A 23,257-nucleotide genomic window follows, 5' to 3' on the forward strand; every position below is an offset into this window, starting at 1 on the left:
ACTATTGATTACTACTACCTGTATTCTCTATTACTAGTCCGTATTAGGGTTACATCAGCACTATAGCGGATATAAAAAAGACCAATAGGCTTCTTGTTATATACAAGAAGTAATTGTTTTTTGTTTTATTGTGTTTATTTTGTAATGCCCTAGTTTGTTAGTGTCACTGATGTGAAAAGCACTGTATTTGAAAACACCTCTGGTTGGCCTTTTTTGGTATATCTTTTATGTTTAAGTGTTCTTATGTGTTTTTGTTTTTAGTTTTCTGTGTGGGGGGAGGGTGTGGCTGTAAATAAAAAATGGCAATATTGAAGGTGGCTTGTAATTGTAATTTTGGATTCAGATTGTATTGTATTGTTAGTATTGCATTTCACTATTATTTATATTGATGTGACTTTGTGTCCAAATTTCCAGTTCATGATTACTTCATGATTAGTTAATCAAGAGTTCATGATTAGTTCATGATGAAAATGTTGTCACTTTACTTTGGGGTACAAATATCCAATAACTAACTATTAACTACAGCTAGTTCATGATGAAAATGTTGTCACTTTACTTTGGGGTACAAATATCCATTAACTACAGCTAGTTCATGATTAGTTCATGATGAAAATGTTGTCACTTTACTTTGGGGTGCAAATATCCATTAACTACAGCTAGTTCATGATTAGTTCATGATGAAAATGTTGTCACTTTACTTTGGGGTACAAATAACCTTAACTACAGCTAGTTCATGATTAGTTAATGATGAAAATGTTGTCACTTTACTTTGGGGTGCAAATAACCTTAACTACAGCTAGTTCATGATTAGTTAATGATGAAAATGTTGTCACTTTACTTTGGGGTGCAAATAACCATTACTAACTGTTAACTACAGATAATTCATGATGAGAATGTTGCCACTTTTCTTTGGCGTGCAAATAACCATTACTAACTGTTAACTACAGATAATTCATGATGAGAATGTTGCCACTTTACTTTGGGGTGCAAATATCAATTAACTAACTATTAACTAATGATAGTTAATCATTAATAGAGTCCAACTCTCTAGTAAGTAAGTACAATGTAATGGTAGTTCATGATGATGATGTTGCCACTTTACTTTGGGGTGCAAATATCAATTAACTAACTATTAACTAATGATAGTTGATCATTAATATATTCCAACTCTCTGGACTCTGGACTAATGGTAGTTCATGATTATAATGTCCAGAAGTTACCCATAAACTACAAGGGAGACCTCTGGAGAGACCCCTTCCCGCCTATGAGCACTCATCCAGATTTGGGCAAAATGGGTGAGTCCAAAAATGATCCATAAAACACCAGGGACCCCTACCCACCTTTGAGCACTCATCGTGGGCATAGAATTGAGAAAAATTACCTCCAGAGAGGCCGAGTCTGCTCACTAACCCTACCCGTCTATGAGCACTCATCCTGGGTATAGATTTGGCAGTCCAAAAATGATCCATAAAACACCAGGGACCCCTACCCACCTTTGAGCACTCATCGTGGGCATAGAATTGAGAAAAATTACCTCCAGAGAGAGACCGAGTCTGCTCACTAACCCTACCCGTCTATGAGCACTCATCCTGGGTATAGATTTGGGCAAAATGGGTGAGTCCAAAAATGATCCATAAAACACCAGGGACCCCTACCCACCTTTGAGCACTCATCGTGGGCATAGCATTGAGAAAAATTACCTCCAGAGAGAGACCGAGTCTGCTCACTAACCCTACCCGTCTATGAGCACTCATCCTGGGTATAGATTTGGGCAACATGGGGGAGTCCAAAAATGATCCATAAAGCACCATGCAGGGAGAGCTTCGGACAGACCCCTACCCACTTTTGAGCACTCATCGTGGCCATAGAATTGAGAAAAATTACCTCCAGAGAGGCCGAGTCTGCTCACTAACCCTACCCGTCTATGAGCACTCATCCTGGGTATAGATTTGGGCAAAATGGGTGAGTCCAAAAATGATCCATAAAACACCAGGGACCCCTACCCACCTTTGAGCACTCATCGTGGGCATAGAATTGAGAAAAAATACCCTTGGGGACAACCAGGAAGGACCTCCAGAGAGACAGTCTGCTGACTAAACCTACCCGCCTTTGAGCACTCATCGTGGGCATAGATTTGGGCGAAAAAATCTGATCTATAAATGAAATCATGAATGCCATGAATCATGATTAACTAACTACAGTTAATTCATGATGAAGTCATCATTAATTCATGATGAATTGTGATGAAATAATGATTAACTAATGCTTAACTAATGTATTAGTTAATCATGAGTTAATCATTACTTCATGAACCGTATCTGCAAGTGTGGAATCGTAAAATATAGTCCATATGGTCATATCTGCTATATTCTGTCAATAACTACACTATACATTAATAGGTCACTGTTTATTTGGGTCTCTGTGTTAATTTGATGCAGGTTAAGTGGAGTCATATTGTCTGGTCAGAATAGTTTGGTCTCTTGAGAGCAAACACCTCAGAGGTTCTCATGAAGTACCCTGTGGCTAAAGCTTTGTTCTATACTGCTTGAAGCTGGTCACAGGTGTGAATCAAAACACACAGTGGGACAGCCATTTGTTGTCTCTCTGCCATCTGTTGATCTGTATGTTAATTTAACTCCACCTCTGAATTCAACTCTGTCTATGCAAAAGTATATCATGTCATGTTGTCAATGTGAAAATCGTTCAGTGTTAGCTGGCTGGCCACCACGGTCAGTCTGCTGGGAGCTCCCGCGGGTCAGGGCCGCGGGACGCTCTCTCCCTTTGTCTTTGGTTTCAATAAATGGTCAACATGGATCTTCAGTTCATCTCTCTGTCTGTGTTTCTCCGATCCGATCTGATGCTTTTTGACGAGGTTTTTCACTACTCTACAAGTTTGCTTTAGCCTAGTTCATCTCTCTAGAGTTTACTACGGTTTAGTGAGTTTTAGGGTGTGAAAATACACCACACAAGTGTTACCAAATCAACAAGCTCATTATAGGGCACAAATGGTGGTTTTAGGGTGCTGCAGGACAATATAGCTTTAACCCTTTAAGTTCCAACCTCGGCTGATCATCCCTTGGCTGAGCCTTCCCCCCACTGGAGGTGGGGACTAACTTTTGTCCCTCTTGCAGCCCTGCATTAGCTACCAGCTATAGTCTGTGCTCAGGTCACGGGGTTGCGACTCCCCATGCCACTGCATGTAGAAAGGCTGTGTTAGCCGCCGCCTTCACGTCCTCACCACTCACAGGCACATTAAGGCCAGTACTTGTTTTCATCCACACCACAATACCCTCTTCTAAAACTACTCCTTGTGATTATTTAAGACATCAGACTCAAAAGTCAATCATTACTTAAATGTTCATTTCATTACTTAGCTATTATTGCAAATAAGGATCTCCTATAAGTCCTGTATAGCTTTTCCTCTCTGTTAGCAGCACATTTATCAGTGCATTGAATTACTGTCACTCTGTATATTAGTTCCTCATCTCTGTCTTTATCCTCAAACCCATAACATGTATAATTGGCTTACTATATGTAACTTAAACTGTCCTCATATTTGACTATTTTCATTTATCAACTTATTTCTCACTTAAAATAATGGTCTCTATCAGCAATTGGACATATTCTCTCCCAATGTAAAAGTCCCCCCTTGTAACTTTGTGAAGTACATTACTACATTCAGTCATTGACTCATTCATACATTCATCGCTCTCCAAAGCACATTCATTCCTCAGGGTTCACACTCATCACCACATCACATTTTATGGAGATTTTATGTAAAAAAATCATGCCTGTGCATACTCTCTATATCTAAAGTCACAACACCAACTTTGATGAGGCAGTATTGCTTTGTTTTAAAAAAATATAAGGTTTTCTTTATTTACTAAAAAATGTATATTTTTCATTTCCTGAAAAATGAACATTTTGGAGTTATGAGGTTTCTTCCCAACAGCAGAGATATCAACGTCTGTCTGTCTGCCTGCCTGCCTGTCTGTCTTTCTGTCTGTCTGTAGGCATCCACATACTGGAGTCATCCAGGCCACCGGAGGCAGACCAGAGCACAGATAACGGTATATATACTGACTTAACAGCGCCAACAATCACACACATGCAGAATACAGATGCGTCCCAGCTAGAGGGCGCTGTTGATGTTCCTCATCTTTGTCAATATAAATTAAACAGTGGTTTTCAACCAGTGGTCCTTTTAAGGGGTTCCAGCTATATGATAGAGAGTTGGTAACCAAATGGACCCTTATAGATATTTAACTCTTGAGAGTGTAAAATTAAACCAAATGGACCCGTACGGGTCCCATTGGTTTAATTTTACTCTCTTAAAATAACAACATCTGCATTACTTAATTAATTTAAAAGAAGTCTACACAAAATTAGAGAATCTAAAATAATTGTTATTTCGACCAATGTTTGTCTGTTATCTCCCCTAAATGGTACCAACATCAACAGACACACAGCATGGAATTGTAGACAAAATGTTATCCAACAGCGATAACAAAATATTCTTTAGTTTTGGGGTCTGAGAGGCTAAATGTCATCACATGGTGGTTCCGTGGCTCAAATGGGTCTGAGAGGCTAAATGTCATCACATGGTGGTTCCGTGGCTCAGATGGGTCTGAGAGGCTAAATGTCATCACATGGTGGTTCCGTGGCTCAGATGGGTCTGAGAGGCTAAATGTCATCACATGGTGGTCCGTGGCTCAGATGGGTCTGAGAGGCTAAATGTCATCACATGGTGGTACGTGGCTCAGATGGGTCTTAGAGGCTAAATGTCATCACATGGTGGTCCGTGGCTCAGATGGGTCTGAGAGGCTAAATGTCATCACATGGTGGTTCCGTGGCTCAAATGCAGAATAAATAAATAAATAATGGGCCTTGAAGTGAAAAGGGTTGAAAACTATTGATAGAGAACTATATGATAGAGAGTTGGTAACCAAATGGACCCTTATAGATATTTAACTCTTGAGAGTGTAAAATTAAACCAAATGGACCCGTACGGGTCCCATTGGTTTAATTTTACTCTCTTAAAATAACAACATCTGCATTACTTAATTAATTTAAAAGAAGTCTACACAAAATTAGAGAATCTAAAATAATTGTTATTTCGACCAATGTTTGTCTGTTATCTCCCCTAAATGGTACCAACATCAACAGACACACAGCATGGAATTGTAGACAAAATGTTATCCAACAGCGATAACAAAATATTCTTTAGTTTTGGGGTCTGAGAGGCTAAATGTCATCACATGGTGGTTCCGTGGCTCAAATGGGTCTGAGAGGCTAAATGTCATCACATGGTGGTTCCGTGGCTCAGATGGGTCTGAGAGGCTAAATGTCATCACATGGTGGTTCCGTGGCTCAGATGGGTCTGAGAGGCTAAATGTCATCACATGGTGGTCCGTGGCTCAGATGGGTCTGAGAGGCTAAATGTCATCACATGGTGGTACGTGGCTCAGATGGGTCTTAGAGGCTAAATGTCATCACATGGTGGTCCGTGGCTCAGATGGGTCTGAGAGGCTAAATGTCATCACATGGTGGTTCCGTGGCTCAAATGCAGAATAAATAAATAAATAATGGGCCTTGAAGTGAAAAGGGTTGAAAACTATTCTGCACGCTGTAACTTTGTAAAGCTCCCGGCAGTGTTGTTTTCGTCGACAAAAAATGTCCGTTGACTTTTTTCACTGACGAAAACCACATGGAAAATAAATGAAAACTAAGCTATTAAATATTCTCTGCTGGTTAGTTTGTTGGATGTGAGCTGATCCCCAAGTTTCTCCGGTCAGAGAGAGTATAGGTGACACCAAGGTATATTTCAACATAATAGTAGTTTATTTCCATTAAGCCATGGTTTCTACAAACAAAGCAAACAAGGAATACATTAGCAAACAGTAACACATCATATGAATGACAATAGTTGCAGTGGCAAAGTAATCAACAAGTTGCATACAAATAAGTCAAATCAATGTAAAGCATAACGGAACAGAGTCTTACATTTGTCATGGACGCATGGCTGCAGAAAAGTGAGTGGTGTTGGTTAGACTCAGTGAGAGCTGCAGGTTCTGCATGTGGCCGGTGTGAAGGCTGGAGACTGAGTGAGGAGTGAGTTGCTGGTTATATATGGCACACCCGGACTGTGATTGGGCAGTGCGTTGAGTGGTGATTATGGAAAGCACCTGTGTCATTGTGGATGCAGGGAATGGGAAATGTCCACCAGAGGCTGCCATTCTGACAGCATGAGATAATTCACAACAGCCGCCCCCACGGTAGCTCAGCTACTGTGAATATAGGAGAATTGTCTTTGCTGTCAAGATGGCAGTGAGTGTAGTGCAGGGACAACCAGTGTAGTGTAAGGGCAACCGGTCTGGTGTATTGGGGTGGACACAGAATGTTCGGTTGTCAGTTAGGGTCAAGCGTTGTCTGGGAAGACGGACAGTCAGCCACCCACCCCATGGAACAAAAACTTGGGGTTGGTGAAGGGAGGCATTCAGCCGCCCCGTGTTGACCAGGAGGCTGGATAGGAACGGAACTGGCTGCCCCAGTCAGGAACGAAGGGCGACGCCGGTGCAGATGGTGACTGGGTGGTTGGGACCACCCAGGGGACTGCGGTTGTCGGCACGACCACTCTGGCGGACGACCATGGTAGGGGAGCCAGACCGGAAACTGCTGACGCCGGTGAGGCCATACTGGAGGAGGGTCTGGAGGAAACCCTGAGGAGTGGAGCCACGAGGAAGACCGGTGCTTGCGGCGGGGCCACACCGGAGGGTGCCGATGCAGGTAGGACCAGGCAGGAAGTAGTGCGGCAGGTTTGCTTGGCTCAGAAGGCAGGTCTGCTGCATACTGTGGACGTGGACCTGTGGTGGCTGTGGGCCCCCGGACTGGGAGCTCTAAAATAGGTGCCAGGCAAGGCGATGAACATGCCGGGACAGGAGGTGTTGGACACACTGGATTGGGAGGCGTTGGACACGCCGGATTGGGAGGCGTTGGACACGCCGGGTCTGGAGGCCGGACACACGCCAGGCTGGATGGCGATACAAACGCCGGACTGGATGGCGATACAAACGCCGGACTGGATGGCGATACAAACGCCGGACTGGATGGCGATACAAACGCCGGACGGGATGGCGATACAAACGCCGGACTGGATGGCGATACACACGCCGGACTGGATGGCGATACACACGCCGGACTGGATGGCGATACACACGCCGGACTGGATGGCGATACAAACGCCGGACTGGATGGCGATACACACGCCGGACTGGATGGCGATACACACGCCGGACTGGATGGCGATACAAACGCCGGACGGGGTGGCGATACAAACGCCGGACTGGATGGCGATACACACGCCGGACTGGATGGCGATACACATGCCGGACTGGATGGCGATACAAACGCCGGACTGGATGGCGATACACACGCCGGACTGGATGGCGCCGGGACTGGGGGCACCAGGACTGGAGGTGCAGCACGAGGCACCAGGGCAGGAGGTGCAGCACAAGGCACCAGGGCAGGAGGTGCAGCACGAGGCACCGGAGCAGGAGGTGCAGCAGGAGGCACCAGGGCAGGAGGTGCAGCAGGAGGCACCAGGGCAGGAGGTGCAGCACGAGGCACCAGGGCAGGAGGTGCAGCAGGAGGCACCAGGGCAGGAGGTGCGGCACGAGGCACCAGGGCAGGAGGTGCAGCACGAGGCACCAGGGCAGGAGGTGCAGCACGAGGCACCAGGGCAGGAGAGGCTGGAACAGTTGGAGGACTAAGCTGGTTGAGTGGCAGGAATGGCTGTGAATAGGCCGGGCTTAGCTGGGGGAGAGTAGGGTGTGAATGCACCACCTGCACTGGTGGGCATATGATCATGATCTGCTTTTTGGCGGTTAAGTGGTGATCATGGGGGGGTGCTCCCACTTGTTCTCCATGTTGGAGAAGATCACACATTAGCCATGTGTTTTAGCAATGTTCGTATTTCCCCGTCTCTCCCATCAAGCTCCTTCATTCTGGTCTTAATTAGTTCCAATTGATGGTTGTCCTCAATCTCAGCTTTCCTCATTGCTTCTACCATGTCAGATAGATCCTGGATGGACCTCAATGTCACCCTTGGGTAGCCAGCTAATTCCGCTCGAAGGACCATATTAAATATTCTCTGCTGGTTAGTTTGTTGGATGTGAGCTGATCCCCAAGTTTCTCCGGTCAGAGAGAGTATAGGTGACACCAAGGTATATTTCAACAGAATAGTAGTTTATTTCCATTAAGCCATTGTTTCTACAAACAAAGCAAACAAGGAATACATTAGCAAACAGTAACACATCATATGAATGACAATAGTTGCAGTGGCAAAGTAATCAACAAGTTGCATACAAATAAGTCAAATCAATATAAAGCATAACGGAACAGAGTCTTACATTTGTCATGGACGCATGGCTGCAGAAAAGTGAGTGGTGTTGGTTAGACTCAGTGAGAGCTGCAGGTTCTGCATGTGGCCGGTGTGAAGGCTGGAGACTGATTGAGGAGTGTGGGGTGAGTTGCTGGTTATATATGGCACACCCGGACTGTGATTGGGCAGTGAGTTGAGTGGTGATTATGGAAAGTACCTGTGTCATTGTGGATGCAGGGAATGGGAAATGTCCACCAGAGGCTGCCATTCTGACAGCATGAGATAATTCACAACAAAGCTATGATGACAAAGACTAAATATATTGACAATTTTGTCAATAAAAACTAGACTAAAATGTTAGGAAGGGACTAGTGGAGAGAGAGATCCAGTACAAGTCATTACACTTGGTTGCATGCTGAAAATAGCAGATATACTAGCTCAGGGCGACGCGTTGTGAGCTTTTAGATAGTCATTACGACGGCATCAAGGCCCTCCAAAATACATTTTAGTCGACTAAAATCTTAGGACGTTTAGTCGACTAAAACTAGACTAACACTAAGACATTCCAGGTGACTAAAATGTGAATAAAACTAAATTAAAACTATTCAAGAGACTATGACTAAAACTAAAATCAGAATTTGCTGCCAAAAACAACACTGCCTTGAAGTGAAAAGGGTTGAAAACCACTGGTCTAGTCTGTCTGCACGCTGTATCGTTGTAAAGCTGTCTGTCTGCACGCTGTATCGTTGTAAAGCTGTCTGTCTGCACGCTGTATCGTTGTAAAGCTGTCTGTCTGCACGCTGTATCGTTGTAAAGCTGTCTGTCTGCACGCTGTATCGTTGTAAAGCTGTCTGTCTGCACGCTGTATCGTTGTAAAGCTGTCTGTCTGCACGCTGTATCGTTGTAAAGCTGTCTGTCTGCACGCTGTATCGTTGTAAAGCTGTCTGTCTACACGCTGTATCGTTGTAAAGCTGTCTGTCTGCACGCTGTATCGTTGTAAAGCTGTCTGTCTGCACGCTGTATCGTTGTAAAGCTGTCTGTCTGCACGCTGTATCGTTGTAAAGCTGTCTGTCTTCACGCTGTATCGTTGTAAAGCTGTCTGTCTGCACGCTGTATCGTTGTAAAGCTGTCTGTCTGCACGCTGTATCGTTGTAAAGCTGTCTGTCTGCACGCTGTATCGTTGTAAAGCTGTCTGTCTGCACGCTGTATCGTTGTAAAGCTGTCTGTCTGCACGCTGTATCGTTGTAAAGCTGTCTGTCTGCACGCTGTATCGTTGTAAAGCTGTCTGTCTGCACGCTGTATCGTTGTAAAGCTGTCTGTCTGCACGCTGTATCGTTGTAAAGCTGTCTGTCTGCACGCTGTATCGTTGTAAAGCTGGTCTAGTATGCACGCTGTATCGTTGTAAAGCTCCCGACGAGTGTTCATCTTCATCATCTTTCATCATCCTCGTTCCCCGTTCAGAAGAGACGGAGAACGCCGTGAAGACCGAGCCAATCGCAGAGCAGATGACAGGCAGGCCACACCCAGAGGTGAAGACCGAGCCAATCGCAGAGCAGACGACAGGCAGGCCACACCCAAGGGGGAAGACTGTGCCAATCCCAGAGCAGATGACAGGCAGGCCACACCCAGGGGTGAAGACCGAGTCAATCGCAGAGCAGATGTCAGACAGTCCACACCCAGAGGTGAAGACCGAGCCAATCGCAGAGCAGATCTCCGACAGGCCACAGCTGGAGCGAGTCACTACCATGAACACTCACAACTCCACCATAACAGGTGTGTGAGGTCAAAAATGGTAAATGGTGCATTTATATAGCGCCTTTATCCAAGGCGCTTTACATAGAGTGCATCACATTCACACACCTTTACATAGATTGTGCATTACATTCACCCATTCACACACACATTCATACACCGATGGCGGAGGAAACCATGCAAGGCACCAACCTGCACATCAGGAGCAATGAGGGGTTCAGAGTAGCTTGCTCAAGGACACATCGACACTAACCCTGGGGGAGCCCGGGTTCGAACTGGCAACCTTGCGGTTACCATCCGGCCACTCTACCGCTGATCCACCGCCGAGGTCAACACTACTCTCCCACCAACACACACACAATATCGACTATCAAACCATGTCCTTGACACGGGAGGTAGAGCAGGCCGCTTGGCAACCGTGAGGTTCCCGGTTCGATCCCTGTGGGCTCCCCCAAGTCCAAGTGTCCTTGAGCAAGACTCTGAACCCCTGATTGCTCCCGATGTGCAGGTTGGTGCCTCGCATGGTTTCCTTCCTTCCTCCGTGTGTGTGCGCGTGTGCGTGTGCGCGTGTGTGCGTTCGCTTGTACAAAGTGCCTCGGATTATTTCAAGTCTCATTGGTCTAATTGTCTCTCTGCTGTTTCCAGTCACCATTAAACAGGAAGTGAAACAGCAAGACCACACCCACCGCTGTTTCTCTGGTAAATAATTATAATAATATTATTTCTCTGGACCTCCTGGTAAATGCTTTTGTATTTTACTCTTTACTATCGTAAAGTGCAGAGGAAACAATCTCACTATTAACAATTTGAATGTGTTAATTACATTTAAATGTCCTGTGCAGTCGTATATCTGTATGGAAGTCATGTTGTGACATGCTTGCATGTGTATTGAATCTGGTCTGGTTTTTTCTTTCCCCACCTCCCCTCTCCACCTCCCCTCCCCAGAAATGAGGACATCAGAGAAACACGTCTTGGATCACCTGTCCTCAAACGAAGACGCAGAGACCACGGGGAAACGGAGGAGACTTTCACCGTGTCCCGACGGACGCAAGCTAGAGCTGGTCCTGAACTCGCTCAAAATACTCGCTTCCTCCAACTTCAACCTGGAGTCTCCGCCACCGAGCCCAGACTCTGCTCCCTGGTCCAGGGGACACAACACGGCCCCTGCTGTGTCTACGGAGCCCTGGACCAGGGGACACAGCATGGCCCCTGCTGGGTCTGTGGAGCCCTGGACCAGGGGACACAGCACGGCCCCTGCTGGGTCTGTGGAGCCCTGGACCAGGGGACACAACACGGTCCCTGCTGGGTCTGTGGAGCCCTGGACCAGGGGACACAACACGGTCCCTGCTGGGTCTGTGGAGCCCTGGACCAGGGGACACAACACGGTCCCGAAGCCTGCCGACGACGACCGCGAAGTCTATGCCGACCAGCAATCCATGTCGCAGGTCGATGTCATCGATCGTGACCGTCCTCCGAGACGCCACTACGGAGCAGCCGCCGCCGCTGTGGGTGAGGAGGACCTCCTCCCCGTTACCGCCAGCCCGCGGCGGCTGGACTGTAACCAGAACCTCCTCCCCGTTACCGCCAGCCCGCGGCAGCTGGACTGTAACCAGAACATCCTGAACGAGGCTGAAACCGGCACCGTTAACCCAAACCCTCTGGACGTCGGCGCGGTCGGCCCGACGGACCACACGGCGCAGCACCAGCGGTTTGCCAAAACCGCCGACGATCGTGGCTCCGTCGACCGGCCCTCCGTAGCCGCAGTCGACCCCAGCGTCTCCCTGTGGCCAGCCGCTGCCGAAGGCTGCTTTGGGACGTCCGTGTATCCGTACAGTCAGCTCTTCCAGAACGCTTACTTCACACACGGGTTTCCACCCGGGACCACGACCCAGAACCCTTACTTTTTTTCAGGTCCAGTTCCATACGGAACTGGACCTGAAAAAAAGACTGCGGGCGTTGTTTCTCAGGTTCCAGGGCTGCGGCACCAGGCTGTGTTCTCACAGTATTTCGCCTACAGTGACGATGATGATGATGATGGTGGTGGTGGTTCTACTGCAGGATTAGAGCCAGTCCCTCAGCGGTGGGGGGATGGTGGTGGTTCTACTGGAGGATTAGACCCAGTCCCTCAGCGGTGGGGGGATGGTGGTGGTTCTACTGGAGGATTAGAGCCAGTCCCTCAGCGGTGGGGGGATGGTGGTGGTTCTACTGGAGGATTAGACCCAGTCCCTCAGCGGTGGGGGGATGGTGGTGGTTCTACTGGAGGATTAGACCCAGTCCCTCAGCGGTGGGGGGATGGTGGTGGTTCTACTGGAGGATTAGACCCAGTCCCTCAGCGGTGGGGGGATGGTGGTGGTTCTACTGGAGGATTAGAGCCAGTCCCTCAGCGGTGGGGGGATGGTGGTGGTTCTACTGGAGGATTAGACCCAGTCCCTCAGCGGTGGGGGGATGGTGGTGGTTCTACTGGAGGATTAGACCCAGTCCCTCAGCGGTGGGGGGATGGTGGTGGTTCTACTGGAGGATTAGACCCAGTCCCTCAGCGGTGGGGGGATGGTGGTGGTTCTACTGGAGGATTAGACCCAGTCCCTCAGCGTTGGGGGGCAGGACAGGATGGGACGTCTGGAGGCACCCATACCACAGGTTCCCAAACCTTTTCATGTCAAGGACTCCCAAATTGACACTTCTATTAGCCCCACAGACCCCCATTTGAAAAGCTAGTTTGCGTATGTGACTGTGATGTGCGTAGGAGGAGCCTGTTTTGCTTCTCAGGGAGCTGACAGAGAGGGAGAGCAGCCTCCGCAAGCTGACAGAGAGGGACAGGGAGCTGACAGAGAGGGACAGGGAGCTGACAGAGAGGGACAGGGAGCAGGGAGCTGACAGAGAGGGACAGGGAGCTGACAGAGAGGGAGAGCAGCCTCCGCAAGCTGCCTGGGATTGGCTGGGATCCAATGCTTCAGTTATCGGATGCTACGGCCAAACAGCTCCCCTGGGAACCAAAAGTCACCGCTTCTGGAATGAAATCAAAGAAATGATTTTGAGCCGACAAAACGTGAATGTGCTTTAATATTCTAATAAGTCGATTGATGAATTCGTCAACGCTGTACACTGCCCAGTTTAAGGAGAAGAATGTCATTGTCAGTTGTTTGAGACAGTATTGATGAAATAGAGAATCTGTGATCGAATCTGTGATCGAATCTGTGATCAAAGCAGTCCACGCACACTACGGTTTATTATTTTGGCATTTTCAATTATTATTAGTTGCATGTTTCACATCCTCTACAATAAATAATACAGGTTTGTTGACACGGTTCATGTCTTTACTTGTATGCATAAAACAAAGGCTTCTCACTCTCTGTATTTCTGTTATTCATAAATTGTGACCGTTCTTTTTTTTTTATGTCATATGAAAGCAGGGAATCATAGCTTCAAATTGACATAAAAACAGGCATGAAAGGTTCACTTCTGTGGACTTTAACATTACACCTAGCTACATGTTTAAGCATTTATTTCATATTTAGAGGTCTTCTGTGGACTCTAACATTACACCTAGCTACATGTTTAAGCATTTATTTCATATTTACATGTCTTCTGTGGACTCTTAACATTACACCTAGCTACATGTTTAAGCATTTATTTCATATTTAGAGGTCTTCTGTGGACTCTAACATTACACCTAGCTACATGTTTAAGCATTTATTTCATATTTACATGTCTTCTGTGGACTCTAACATTACACCTAGCTACATGTTTAAGCATTTATTTCATATTTCATATTTACATGTCAATTTCAGCTCTGACATTTATTTCAGACATGTCGTCACAAGATCACTTTTTCTCCTCTCCTGAACAGAACTTTTAGTCTTGCCGCCATGACTGGGATTAAAGGATTGGTGTTTAAAACTTTCAAAATAATTCAAAATGTGTCATTTGTTCACAACAATATATATTTTTAAAAATTATTTTAACTGCATGTTTTGCATTTTCTTTGCATCTTCGTTTGATGTTTAATCCGAATTAAAGCAGGCAGCGTGCTAGGACCTTGTCTATGTGATCCAAAGGTTGTGGTTTCAAATCTTTCTGCTTCTGTACTGTGAAGTCATAATGTGGCCGGTTTAAGACTCAGCCCATGGCTCCAGACATAATGTGGCTGGTTAAGACTGACCCGTGGCTCCAGACATGTGTGGCTGGTTAAGACTCACCTGTGGCTCCAGACATACGTGGCTGGTTAAGACTCACCTGTGGCTCCAGACATACGTGGCCGGTTAAGACTCAGCCCATGGCTCCAGACATACGTGGCTGGTTAAGACTCACCTGTGGCTCCAGACATACGTGGCTGGTTAAGACTGACCCGTGGCTCCAGACATAACGTGGCCGGTTAAGACTCACCCGCTTCCACGTGCGGTTACGGTTAGTAACGTCAGATTATTGTGACCTTGATATTAGGGATGGGAATTATCGATTAACCGTTAGTTCATAAGCGGCATTTTCTTTTCTTAATTTTGCCGCACCCACAGCTGTAGTTGTATGATAAAGGGGGAGGGGTTAGGCTGATAGTGTGGTGTCACTATATTACTGTTTATTTCATTGGCCCGTTTGACTGTCAAAGGTTCAGCCTCCAGGAAGAAACCCTAAATATAAAGTTAATAGACCAATTATTTGTTTACAAACATTGGGACTGGGTGCACGGGTGACTGTTTCATGTAATCAATTCCCAACAGATCTCCAAACCTGTTGTTTTGGGGAGCGCTGGTTTCAGTCCATTCAATCTCTCTTGTGTGTTGGCTAGTGAGATGCACCCTAGGAGACATTTATACTTCAAAGCGCAACAGTATTGCGCACAGAGAACAGCTGATATACAAGGCAAGCGACTGTTGTGAGTGTAGAGGTATGCGTGCGCGACACCATCGCGGGACGATGCATAGGTTATACTTGATGGGCTGCAGGTGCGCGTGCAGCCATGGACAACCAGGCTGCTGCCGTGATCATGAGCGCACCACCTGTTCTTATGACAGCGACTGGAGGTGTGGTTTTGAGGACAACTGATTTGAATTGCTATTATTGTTCAAACACAACAGAAACTAATGGATTATATATTTGAAGGGTGAGAGATCACAATAAAAATCCTAATCATTCTTCCTCCACACTGGGATAAAAACATCATCTGAAAGTTTGATGGGGCATTTTTTACACGTGAGTGGAGTTAGAACTTTTCCATTGCATCTTATGAGAGGTGGTGCTCTTCTGCTGCCGTTATGCGCGTGCATGCTGTTGCTTATCAGTGTGACGTCGTCTGTTAAGGCGTCTATACACCATTGCACATAAAAACAACTCCAGGGTGTCTAATGAAGTACTGTCACCTCATAGACAAAAATTGTGGCACTCCATCTTTAAGCTTTTTCTCCGCACATTTTGGGAAATATGGTAATGTGAGGTCATTTTGAACACGCTAAATAACCCAGATCCTGATTTAGATGATGGTTAATTGGTTCAACATTGATGAAGTGTTGAATATTTATTGATTCACTCAAATTGTATAGGGTTCTAGTGGCTAATGTTGATGGCCCAATAGAATATTTGATACATTGTGCCAATATTTGATCAAATGTGCCAAAGAGGGGTACCCAAGTACATTATCATGAATTTAGCCTTTTGGTATGCACATCAGCTGATGCAGGTGAAGTGGGGCAATACTGCATCGGAACCATTATGTGTTGGAAATGGGGTCAGACATGGGGGGATTTTATCCATGTACAGATTTATTTAATCTGTACATGGATGATCTATCTAGTAACCTGAACCTCTGTAAAACTGGCTGCATGTGTTACCGGTAATCCTGTTGTGAACCATTTTATGTACGCGGACGACTTGGTTATCATTTCCCCGTACAGTGCAGGCTTACAGCAGCTTTTGAGGATTTGTTCCCAGTATGGTATTGACTTTAATATTAAGTATAATGCCAAGAGGAGTAGCATCCTGATTGTGCTGAAGTAAAGAGGATAAAAAGGCAGTTTTTCCTAACTTTATTCTCAGTGATAACATTCTCCTTGTCTGCAGTGAGATTAAGTACCTCGGTCACTATATCTCTGATGACCTCACAGATGATAAAGACATTCATATAGTCCAGTTCCCTATGTTCAGCCATATGAGTTCGTAGGCTGAAGACGAAGATTTTTAAAACTATATATTTTTGGAAACCTTATAGCCTAACGAATCAGAAAATGTTTGTTGCCATTTTGTTCGAGGTCGGTAAAGCAGCCATCTTGGAGCTTTAAAAATGGCTCCTAGATGACCTAAAATCAAGATTGCAGTGGTTAAATCTACATGTTTGGGGGCAAGTAATCCAATGGAGCTGATTACATTCTACATGAGGCATGTATGGGTGGGTATTTCACATTTTTACATGATATATCACGTAAAAATGCTAATTTCCCACATTGGGGAACCCCCTTTTTTAGATTAATTAATTTGCCCTGCTATAAAAGGTTGGCCACCAGAAATAATATCTATGAACCAGTAGGAACACAACCTATATGGACAACCCGGTCAATCGGTCATCTTGCTGCTGGAAATCCAATATGGCCGCCTCAATATTGGCCCCTATCAGAAAGTACCTTTGGTGATAACTTTTGAACCAGATGGGATAGAAATGCAAACTTGGTAACTATTTAATAATTTATGAGCATGAGAAACTCATTGGAATACTTATCTTTATGATTGGGTGTGCCTGGACCCCTAATTAGCATATTTCCAAAATGAACGCCACCTAAAAATGAGTTTTACCGTGACTTTTACAGTGACATCCGACTGTTATGGCAAAAAGATTGCTTTTTAAGCAATGTGAGCGCATATGGTCAGTTTGAACTTTCATTTCTATATTGACAATATGGCTGCAGTCATAAATAATGTATGGTATTGTAGTCCGGCAGCCGATAGGCTTCTTTTGTTTAAAGCGGGAAATTTGGTATAGTCTTTTTTATTGGCCTAAAATATTGTCTATATAGGCTACATACTGTACATACATGAATCCACTTGCTGACCGGCTGTTAGTATTGGGCAATCTTTTTTATAGGGGTTTCTACATCCTATGGCAGGCAAAAATGTCAAATTTTCCCTTTGCTTTAAGTAGCATGTCAAACTAGGGGTTTTTCATGATTCTGAATCCATTAGGGGTTTTTCATGATTCTGAATCCATTCCAAGCATTTGTTTTGCACAAAATACACTCCTTGGGCTAAAAGCAGCCATATCCACTTGCCCAAATGTGCCCAAAATGTGCTGACCTCTTCACATTTGTCATGATGTCTATGGCCATTTTTAGCCCAAGGAGTGTATTTTGTGCAAAACTAATGCTTGGAATGGATTCAGAATCATGAAAACCCCCTAGTTTGACATGTTACATGCTTGAGATGACGTAGAATCCACACAACAGGAGGCTGATACAAGAATACTCCACACCCTACAGTGTCCAGAATGGAAATGTTGACAGAGTTGACATCCATGCCAATGACACAGACATCATCATCATGTGCCTTTACATTACAGTAACCCACCTCAGATGCCTTCCAGAGCAATATGCATACCTTCCTGTCCATCAAATTGTATCAGCACTGGGGCTCGCACAGTGTCGTTGCCCTGCCCTTTATCTGTGGTAACGACACCAGCATTCACTGGCAAGAAGGCATAGTTCAAGGCCAGCATGTGTCTGGATCTCCCTGCACCTGAGGAGTTTGATGACGTAATCTGAGAGGGAATCAGAAGAGTTTTCACCAATCAGGCACACAACCTCACAATTGCTGTATATACATCCAAAGCTGACCACCCAGAGGATTTTGACCTTGGGAAAGCTTAGAGTGTACACGTTCCTCAATAATAGACCAACCCTCTGAAAGCTGCTAGCTCTCTAGGTCTCTCTTGCCCTCCATGCAAGTGCCTTCCTCACTTTAAGATCTTGCTGTTGAATTGACCCATGCGTGCAGGTACTTGAGGTACTTTGACTTCCTTCAAAGCAGTGCCTTCTGTTGGTGTCAGAAGTGGATGTTCCAAAGGGATGTTATAGTTGATAACTTCAGTTTTCTTGGCATTCAGCCGGAGGCCAACTATGGCACACTCTGCCTCCACTCTGGTCAGGAGCTCCTGAGCTTGTTCCACGTGGTCGGAGAGCAGGTTGATGTTGTCTGCGTAGTCAGGTCTGTCTGACAGTGGGGTGTCTCTCTCATGCTCTCGTCCACTGATAGCCTTCCTTAGTGCGTAGTCCAGGACTATGACTAAGAGGAAGTACCCCAGCCAAGATGTCAAACTCCTCGCTGTTGCCATCTGGGGTCAAAACCTTGGCCCTTGTTGCTGTGTACATGGTCTCTATTGCCCAGAGTAAGGTGGGAGGGACACAACAGAGAATGCCTTTGACCTGCACCTGAGAAAAGCTGCTCTAGCACCCATAATGGATAAACGTGCACACATCACCATGCCAGATAATCCTTCTTTCACAGAGTATGGATGGTCTCTCAGTGATGGCAATGCAGTCCCCCTTGCATACCGAGTCAACCTGACCTATGTCAATGAACAATGCAATATCCTGCAGCTGTATCAAAGGCTGCCAGAAAAACTGTTCCTGTGCAAAGAAGGTAATTTCATGCTACTTAGGATGCCATTGCCAAGAACTGGAGACACGATGCAGCGGGATCAGTGACAACAGTGACCGTGAATAGCATCATACCATAGTATCATTGGCTTTAGAATCAGACAAGACAGCACCATAGAGGTAAACATGAACCTTACATTATGACTGCAGACATATTGTCAATATAGAAATGAAAGTTCAAACTGACCAAATGTGCTCAAATTGCTTAAAAAGCAGACTTTTTGCCATAACGGTCAACTCATTTTTGTGTGGCGTCCATCTTGGAAATATGCAAATTAGGGGTCCAGACACACCCAATCATAAAGGTAAGTATTCCATTGAGTTTCTCATGCTCATAAATTATGAAATAGACATTTCTATTCCATCTGGTTCAAAAGTTATTGCCAAAGCTACTGTAGCCTACTTTCTGATAGGGGCCAATATTGAGGTGGCCATATTGGATTTCCAGCAGCAAGTAGACTGGTTTGTCCATATAGGTTGTGTTCCTACTGGGTCATAGTTGGTAGTGCTGTCGCCTCACAGCTAGAAGGTCCTGGGTTCGATTCCCGCTCGGGACGCTGTGGGTGCTGGCAGCGTTTCCTCCTCCGCGTCATCAGTGCCCATACCCGAGGCTGGGTTGGCGAAAGGGCCTTTCTGTGTGGAGTTTGCATGTTCTCCCCGTGTCCCCTAGGGTAGGTATAGGCTACCCTCACAAAAAACATGCAGTAATCCTGGTCTCTAAACTGCCTCCCCCTGGCCAGCCGGGGCGCCTGAAGCGAGGGGAAAGGAACTGGTTGGAATAACGTGTTCCTTCCACGCGCTACGTACAACCAGGGAAACTCCCCCCTGTCAGGTGTAAAGGAGCAACTTGGACACTCAGGCATGAAGGAAGCATGAGTTCAAGTCCGTTGCTCTCCCCATGTCCCCCATATATGGGGACTAGGTTGGCGGAGGGTGTGTAGAGCCCAGGATCACATTAGATAATTGACAAAGGGGTGAAAAATGGGTTACAAAATCGTGGGATAAAAATTATTAAAAAAAAAAAAAGAAATACCCACCCATATATGCCTCATATGGAATGTAATCAGCTCCATTTGATTCCTTGCCCCCAAAAATGTAGATTTAACCACTGCAATCTTGATTTTGGGTCATCTAGGAGGCGAGATATTGAGAAATTCGGGTCGGGTCCTCAGGATTAATCAAGGAAACCACTTCTGTCCAGTTGCTCTTGCTGTTCTCAGTTCAGGTTGTTTATTTTATAATCACAGTGGCCAGGCTTTGATACAGAGTGTAGTGTCACAGTGTGCATTCTTGTTGGCTGTTGTAGTCAATATGTAGGTCCTAATAATACTTATACAAGGCTGTAAACTAAGTCAAGAATTCGAAGTATCTGTTGTGTCGCGCTGGAAGGCAATGTTGCCATGTCTGGCTATTACAAGCGACTTGGGCTTGTTTTCATATAAGTAACTTGCAGGGGAGATGTGGTTGACTTGACCAATGGTTCATGTGAAGGGCCCTCAGATTAATATGTTGTTAAAAGGATTGGTTTTCATACATATTCAAGGCAATTTATGTGACTTATTTTCGTGGACCTGGCCGCTTGTTTCTTTAAACCTGGCAGAAAAATTGTTTCTGCTGTTAAACTATGATTTAATTGGATGATGAGATGAGCTGATTGTGACAATAGGGTCAATATAATTGGAGGAAATAAATAAATGATTAAAACAAATCAGAAAAAACAGGTCTGATATGGTATGGATGCGTGGATTATAGGCCTATACATGGATACATGGTGGCAGTATAAGTGCATAATGATGCTTATCCGACATCTCAGAAATATGGGAAGTGTTAACTTCTAACATTCACAACATTTGTTACATTACAGACAACAATTTGTCATTTTGTAAACAAAAGGGCAGAGCCATGGGCTGTCCTTTTATAAGGAGGGGGAGGGACTGGGACAAGTGGGTGGTCTTAAAGGAGGAGGCGGAGGGACTGGATCAGGTGGGTGGTGCTAAGGTTAAACTCACGCATACCTAATTAACTGGTGGGTGTGTCCACATAAAACCATAATTTTAACAAATACTGTACACCTTTTTGAAAAAATTATACCTCCTTATAACAATAACACCTGATGATCATGTTTAAGGGTGGAAAAAAATCACGGAACTCCATCTTTAATGTCCTTGTATGAATGAGTCCCTCTCATCTCCATCTTGTTATTCAAGCAGAACCATTAGATAGTTTGGACAATCAGGTCCCTATATAAATCTAATTTGCACATGATTGCTCCAAATCTTTCAGCTTTGGTGAAGGAACAGGTGTTTGTGATATTGTGTTAAATACAATAATATGTGGTTGTTCATAACAACATTTTACTTAGTGTTGCAAAACTGTTATGCTCCTACATTACAAGGTGTGTTATTGCCTTCCAAATAGTTATTGACTGAAATTAACACACTCTACTCCTATAAACTCAAGCTAAAAAAAACACCTCTCGACTTTGAATGTTTGTCTTTATTTGTGACTGCACAACCATTATTTACATTTTTAATGATATAGTCTACTAAGAAAAGTAACACACCATGGCAACAAAAAGAACAAAAGACAAAATAAAAATAAATCTAAATGTAACCTACAGGTCAAACTATGGCGAAACAATAGCATTGAGAATAAAATGAATATTGAGACTTGAGATACTTGAGATTTCTGCCTGCAGCTAAATGTAAATGGACAAGTGGTTATGCTCCGCAAAGACAATGCAACATAACACAAGGATGACAATAATAAACATGGTAAGGTCAGATGTAATGAATGTAATGAAGCAGAAATACAGAATCTAGATAGAAAGATGTAGTGGGAAATCAGCACAATGGCAGCACATTTGGTCTAACCGTGAATGAGAAATAGTACAACAGTATGTTAAGTTTACTTGCAATTAATCAACACATCAACTTGTGGGTTATTATATTACCCTTCTTAAAAAACAATTGCTTAACAAATGCCATAATGCTCATCATGCTACACTTGGTTTGTGGATTTGCTGATGTTTCTCACCCGCTCTAATGAAGCTATATAAAACACTAAACATATTTATATTTCAAATATATGTGCGTTCATGATGTGAATTAATACATCTCTTTCCACACTGACAAGAAGGGAACAAATTCAGTGTGTACAACCTGGAAATTCAAACATTATTTGAATTACAAAATGATTTTCCACATACATCAGTATCATTAGGGTTTCTCCCCAGTGTGAATTCTCTCGTGGATTTTAAGACTCACCATGTGAGAGAAGCATTGTCCACACTGGTCACATCCATAGGGTTTATCTCCAGTGTGAATTCGCTGGTGGCTTTTAAGGCTGTCTATTCGAGAGAAGTGTTGTCCACACTGATCACATCCATAGGGTTTCTCTCCAGTGTGAATTCTCTGGTGGGTTTTAAGGTTTGCCATTAGAGAGAAGTGTTGTCCACACTGATCACATCCATAGGATTTCTCTCCAGTGTGAACCTTATGGTGTTTTTTAAGGTTGGACAATCTAGAGAAGTGTTTTCCACAATGATCACATCCATAGGGTTTCTCTCCAGTGTGAATTCTCTGGTGGCTTTTAAGGCTGTCCATTTGAGAGAAGTGTTGTCCACACTGATCACATCCATAGGGTTTCTCTCCAGTGTGAATTCTCTGGTGTTTTTTAAGTTGTGCCATTAGAGAGAAGTGTTGTCCACACTGATCACATCCATAGGGTTTCTCTCCAGTGTGAACTTTCTGGTGTGTTTTAAGTTTGGACATTGTAGGGAAGCGTTTACCACACTGATCACAGCAGTGGCATTTTTGTTTAGTCAAGCTTTGTTGTTCATTCACCTCTGGTAGAACAGGGAAGCCAAACTGATGATGCAACACTGAATTGGAAACAAAGACAAGGGACATATTGTTAGGCTACTTCATTGACTTGCAACTAATTCAACATTAATGTACATAAATGACAATTTTAGCAACCATTTATCATTTGATTTTACAGTTTCACTCGCTATCTATCCTGGCACAAATTATATGTAGCCTATACAACAGACTGTTATTGTCTCCCGTTTGTTAGGTGTTCTAGGGTTAGCGTGCTATCGTTAAGAAGGCTAAACCGTTATGAACACATTACATGTATATGAGCATGTTGATTCTAGATTTACTGGATGGTGATTATTTTTGATTAATTGCAATTTTTTGTGCATTTTAGAAAGAGACATAGAACATTTTGTCTGAGTCTGTGCTAATATTATGACATATTACGACATGCTGTATATCCATAAAGATAAGTAACTTACATAGGTCTTGGTGATCATCCTGTTGAGCAGAATTGGTCCTGGGGTTGAGAGAGTTCATCTTCACCTGAAGTCTGGAGTCCACAGTCAGATCAGATCTGAAATGAATGATACCCTGGAGGAGTTGTGGAGAACTGACAACTACACACTCTTCTTATACTAGAGAGCCTGAGGTGGATTGGTCAAAGTGGAGAA

At 44.6% G+C, this 23,257-nt stretch overlaps 1 protein-coding gene across 1 annotated transcript; it reads left to right on the forward strand.

The window, feature by feature from the left end:
* Positions 1-4,029: 4,029 nt before the first annotated feature.
* Positions 4,030-12,196, forward strand: LOC306919351 (uncharacterized protein; the record flags this gene model as incomplete). Its single annotated transcript, XM_079532145.1, has 5 exons — positions 4,030-4,070; positions 9,842-10,153; positions 10,778-10,831; positions 11,078-11,999; positions 12,100-12,196. The coding sequence occupies exons 2-5, from the start codon at positions 9,886-9,888 to the stop codon at positions 12,194-12,196; spliced, it is 1,341 nt and encodes a 446-aa protein (XP_079388271.1). The 5' UTR covers positions 4,030-4,070; positions 9,842-9,885.
* Between the last annotated feature and the right edge of the window lie 11,061 nt (positions 12,197-23,257).

This window comes from Electrona antarctica (assembly GCF_951216825.1).
Source record: "Electrona antarctica genome assembly, contig: scaffold_25, whole genome shotgun sequence".
NCBI classification, from domain to species: domain Eukaryota; kingdom Metazoa; phylum Chordata; class Actinopteri; order Myctophiformes; family Myctophidae; genus Electrona; species Electrona antarctica.